The sequence below is a fragment of the Colobus angolensis genome, unplaced genomic scaffold (assembly GCF_000951035.1).
Source record: "Colobus angolensis palliatus isolate OR3802 unplaced genomic scaffold, Cang.pa_1.0 Scaffold341, whole genome shotgun sequence".
NCBI classification, from domain to species: Eukaryota; Metazoa; Chordata; class Mammalia; order Primates; family Cercopithecidae; genus Colobus; species Colobus angolensis.
In genome coordinates this window covers 1156744-1162294 of record NW_012116722.1, presented here as the reverse complement: position 1 = coordinate 1162294, position 5551 = coordinate 1156744, and the positions used below count along the sequence as shown (strand labels likewise).

The 5551-nt window shown below is 43.8% G+C and overlaps 1 protein-coding gene across 1 annotated transcript in view; it reads right to left on the bottom strand.

Annotated features, from left to right (window-relative positions):
* The window catches only part of PDZD2 (PDZ domain containing 2), a 438467-nt gene that overhangs the window by 34092 nt on the left and 398824 nt on the right, over positions 1-5551 (bottom strand). The window contains exon 19 of the mRNA XM_011952551.1: positions 4167-4311. Coding sequence (XP_011807941.1) covers positions 4167-4311 — 145 coding nt within the window. The remainder of the gene's footprint in view (positions 1-4166; positions 4312-5551) is intronic.

Below are 5551 nucleotides of genomic sequence, written 5' to 3'. Positions count from 1 at the left end.
TTGAACCCTGGAGGCAGAGGTTGCAGTGAGCCGAGATTGCGCCACTGCACTCCAGCCTGGGTGACAGAGGGAGACTCTGTCTCAAAACAAACAAACAAACAAACAAAAAAGCCCAGATGTTTTTAAGAACATCGTTCTTACATATTGGAAAGCAGCTAAGCTATTTGTAGAAACACTGGAAGATGAACCGCTACCAGCACTCAAGTACTCAGCAGGACCAACTGGTCACAGGTATCCTTTTCATTGGGAAGGAGAGAGAAATATCTAACAAAAGGAGACAGAACCTCTAAAATCTTTTAGAGATTAGGTAATCGAATATTTCAGATACACCCCAAAAGCCCTCAAGGGTGCCAGTGTGTCACTGCAACTCGATCAATCCTGACAAGGATCCTAAAAGAATTAAATGGTAACTAGTATATTATGTTTCAACATGTTAATTAAAAACAGCACATATATTATTGCCTATTAAATATAATCAGTTCCTGGTCTAGCATTCCTAGCTGCTCAGTGGGTGTAAGGGACACACAGCTGCACCTTTCTCAAGGTTCATTATCTGTGGGAAATCCAGAAAGGGCGAGGCAGAAAAGCATCCAAACACCTGCACCTGCCAGGGTCAGTACGGTCACAGAGGTGCACAGAGCTCCAGGGAGCATGGGGCTGGGAGATGAAATTCTTCCTACACTAACTATAACAGAAGAGCACTTGACATACAGACACTCACTTACTTAAGGTACAAACCTGCAGTTTGTTTTTTAAGTTTTCGGATACATGTGCAGGATGTGCAGGTTTGTTACATAGGTAAATGTGTGCCATGGTGGTTTGCTGCACCTGCCAGCCTGTGGCCTAGGTATCAAGCCCTGCATGCGTTAGGTATTGATCCTGATGCTTTCCCGCCCCCCACCACCCCATCCCCAACAGGCTCCAGTGTGTGGTGTTCCCCGCCCTGTGTCCATGTGCTCTCATTGTTCAGCGACCACTTATAAGTAAGAATATGCGGTGTTTGGTTTTCTGTTCCTGGGTTAGTTTGCTGAGGATAATGGCTTCCAGCTCTATCCATGTCCCTGCAAAGGACATGATCTCATTCCTTTTTATGGCCACCTAGTATTCCGTGGTGTACATGTACCACATTTTCTATCGCTGATGAAACCCTCAGTATTGACAAAAACTGGCCTACCCAGAGTAAGAAATTCCTCAGTGGCAGGAAAGCAAATGTTCTGCATGAAGTTGCAAGTAGGAAATGTTGGTTTAGTGAAAAAAACCAGCCCTTTGCTAACCCTCTTCTATTCCAAAGCAAATCTGGATTCCAAGAAAACTTCCAGAGGGCCATTATGTAGAACATGCACTCTTAAATTAAATGTATGAAGATGGTGGCCTCAAATGAAGCCTTACTTTCAAAGGTGACATTGAAGGCTGCCTCAGTGTAACTTCACCTCCCTCAAATAGAACCCCCCCCTTTTTTTTTTTATGAGACAGAGTCTTGCTCTGTGGCCCAGGCTGGAGTGCAGTGGCGCGATCTCGACTCACTGCAACCACCTCCCGGGTTCACACCATTCTCCTGCCTCAGCCTCCCGAGTAGCTGGAACTACAGGCGCACATCACTACGCCCGGCTAATTTTTTTGTATCTTTAGTAGAAATGGGGTTTCACCGTGTTAGCCAGGATGGTCTCGATCTCCTGACCTCATGATCCGCCCACCTCGGCCTCTCAAAGTGGTGGGATTACAGGTGTGAGCCAACGCGCCCGGCCAAATAGAACCCTTTTTAACACACTTTGCAGTAAAGTCAAATTGCTAACAAAAAAAATGCCTGTGTTTGTTCAGCAAGTAAATGTGAACCCAAAAGACAAACCAGAAACCACAGCAACAGCCTCATCACTAACAGAGGAACAAAGCCTCGGATCGCAGAACAAAGACCTCAGAGGCCTGTATTTTTTTCTGTGAGTAGCCATCAGGGTATGGGGTAGATATTCTGAGGTTTCACTTTTTTTTTCTTTTTTGAGATGGAGTCTCATTCTTTTTGCCCAGGCTGGAGTACAGTGGCGCGATCTCGGCTCACTGCAACCTCTGCCTCCCGGGTTCAAACGATTCTCCTGCCTCAGCCTCCTGAGTAGCTGGGATTACAGGCACCCGCCACCATGCCCAGCTAATTTTGTTTTGTATTTTTAGTAGAGACTGAGTTTTACCATGTTGGCCAGGCTGGTCTCGAACTCCTGACCTCAGGGGATCCACCTGCCTCAGCCTCCCAAAGGGCTGGGATTACAGGTGTGAGCCACCGTGCCCGGCCCATATTTATTTTATAGGATAGCCCTAATAAGTAAGGCTATCTTTTTTCTGTCTACCACCGTAGTTTGCTAACCAATCAGAAGGCAGGTGCTGAGACACTAACAACCAGCTGAAAGCTGCGGAGGACTGCTGGGACTTCCACAGAGCTCGACAAGTGGGATCAGAGTCATCACCAGCCCCTGAGAAGAGTGTCCCCTACCCACAGAGTGCAAGTTTAGAATCCAAATTTCCTTTCTCTTTTTTTTTTTTTTGAGACAGAGTCTCACTCTGTCCCCCAGGCTGGAGTGCAGTGGCACAATCTCAGCTCACTGCAACCTCTGCCTCCCGGGTTCAAGCAATTCTCGTGTCTCAGCCTCCTGAGTAGCTGGGATTACAGGCATGCGCCACCACACCCACTAATTTTTTTATGTTTAGTAGAGGCGAGGTTTCACTATGTTGGCCAGGCTGGTCTTGAACTCCTGACCTCAAGTGATCCACCCACCTTGGCATCCTAAAGTGCTGGGATTACAGGCATCAGCCACTGTGCCCGGCCAGAATCTCAATTTTCAATAAAGGTCTCCACTAACAAGGAAGCAAAGTCACTTAATTCAGCTTGATTTTTAAAAATCATGTTTTACAATATTATTTTGTGCAACTACTAGATGATGGATAGCCAAATTTTACACACACACACACACACAGCCCACACATACTTTTTCTTCCCCCCAGAGACTGGGTCTAGATCTGTCACCCAGGCTGGAATGTAGTGGCATGATCATAGCTCACTGCATTCTCAAACTCCTAGGTTCCTGTAACCCTCCTGTCTTAGCCTCCAAGTACAGCCACAGGCCACCACACCTAACTAATTTCCTTCTTTTTTTTTTTGAGACAAGAGTTTTGCTGTGTAGCCCAGGCTGGAGTGCAATGGCATGATCTTGGCTCACTGCAACCTCCACCTCCCAGGTTCAAGCAATTCTACTGCCTCAGTCTCCCGAGTAGCTGGAATTACAAGTGCCTGCCACCAAGCATGGCTAATTTTTTTGTCTTTTTAGTAGAGACGGGGTTTCCATGTTGGCCAGGCTGGTCTTGAACTCCTGACCTTGTGATCCACTTGCCTCAGCTTCCCAAAGTGCTGGGATTACAGGCGTGAGCCACTGCGCCTGGCCCCTACATAAATACTGAGATGATTTCTGCCTCCATGATGTTACTTAATCTCTCATCAACACTTATATGTGGTTTTTCAGTATCATTTCACTTGTCCTTCGTGGAGGTTTTTGTTGCCATTTCTCAGTGCATTTGATTTCACATAGGCAGAGTGCTGAGATTTTGACAGGTGGGACGTCCTTTTGATTCATCTTATGTCTTCTTGGTGTCAGAAAAGGGTAAAAAGGGTCAATTCACTGAAATTGGATATATTCAACATGGCATGAAAACAATGAGTTTAGGCACAATGATCTAGTAAAGGTGCTAAATGCAGGCAGTATTTAAATGTTAATTTGTGTAAAAGATTTTTCTCCTTAAAATTATCTACGTATAATGCTTTTTTTTTTTTTTTTTTGAGGGAGTCTTGCTCTTGTCGCCTAGGATGGAGTGCAATGGTGCCATCTTAGCTCACTGCAACCTCCACCTACCCAGTTCAAGTGATTCTCTTGCCTCAGCCTCCCAAGTAGCTGGGATTACAGGTGCACGCCACCATGCCCAGCTAATTTTTGTATTTTTAGTAGAGATGGGGTTTCACCATGTTGGCCAGGCTGGTCTCAAACTACTGACCTCAAGTGGCCCACCGCCTCAGCCTCCCAGAGTGCTGGGATTACAGCTGTGAGCCACTGCGCCCGGTCTGCATAATGTTTTCATTAGGGTATTTCCCCACCTATCTTTAAGTTTAACAAATGGGAAAATAATCTTACCAGTCATGGGTTGTTGCCCCAGCTCTGATGTGGCTTTGGGCAGGTTCTCTGTGAGGTGGCTGGTATCCGGATGGGACAGAGCACTGGCTAGTTCACAGTTGGTAGGGACACAAGCATCTCCAGTGGTCAGCTTTCCCAGAGATTCCTGGCAAACAATGACAACCACAAGCCACTTGGAACAGCTTTCAGGCTTTCTGCACCGTGAGATCACATATAGAGAGCAGAGCTAGTTTAGGAAAAGGCAAAGGGGCCCTGGTCTAGGAGCCAGCAGATCCAGACTGTGGGTTTAAGGTCTGCTAGGAATTAAATGGTCTTACCATTCTTCCCCAAGCCTCCATTTTTTCAACTCTAAAATGGGGATAAAACATTCCCAGTCTTACTCATAGAGGTTAAATGAGAACAATTATAAAAACAGCACATATAAGGCTAGACAGATGTAAGGTATTGTTATTATATTGCATAGAGATATCCAAGACTATAAAACGAATTCCTTAGTTTGGTAGTGAGGGAATGAATGAATCTGGATAAACGAAATTGACATTTCATATTTCAAGACTTCACTTTGGCTAAGTGTCCATTACTTTCTCTTTCTTTCTTCTACCTAACATGTAATGCAACAAAATTCTAAACTAACAGTTAAATCAGATTCATGTGAAACTTATCCATTGTGAGTCATAAAGTGGCCCAAAGGTGGCAGCAGAGCACAGACGTGAAAGGGATAATGTGTCTTTCAGCAGCTTTGGTAAGAAATCATTTCATAAAATGTCAGTTACCAGTGGAGGGAAACCTACATAGGGTTTAACTCAGTTCATTTCCTATGTATAAGTAACACAAATGTAACGTAAAAACAGTAGAGGAGTTTCAGAACTAGACAGAGGTAGTGGGTCATATTGCACTGTGAATGTAGGAAGTGCCACTGAATTGTGCATTTCAAAATGGTTAATTTCATGTTATATGAATTTCACTTCAATTTAAATCAAGTAGTAAATAAAAACAGAATATAACTCATTTACCAAAAGAGGAAGGTTTTTTCTTCCAATATTTGAGGATATATACTTTATCGCAATTCATTCTATTTTCTTTCTCAGATATAAATAAAATCAAATTTTGTAACTAAAATTTTTATGAAAAAAATTGGTCTTGTGTACAAGTTTCAAATGCTGCTCAAAAGTTCTGAGAGTATGAATTTAGAATTACAAAAGCTCTTATTTTAATAGATATAAATTATTATGAATAAACATCCTAATTTGCCTTTATACAGTTATCCAAAACTTGTGATTATTATTTATTTATTTTTTTGATATGGAGTCTTGCTCTGTTGCCCAGGCTGGAGTGCAGTGGCACGATCTCAGCTCACTGCAACCTCCACCTCCCAGCTTCAAGCG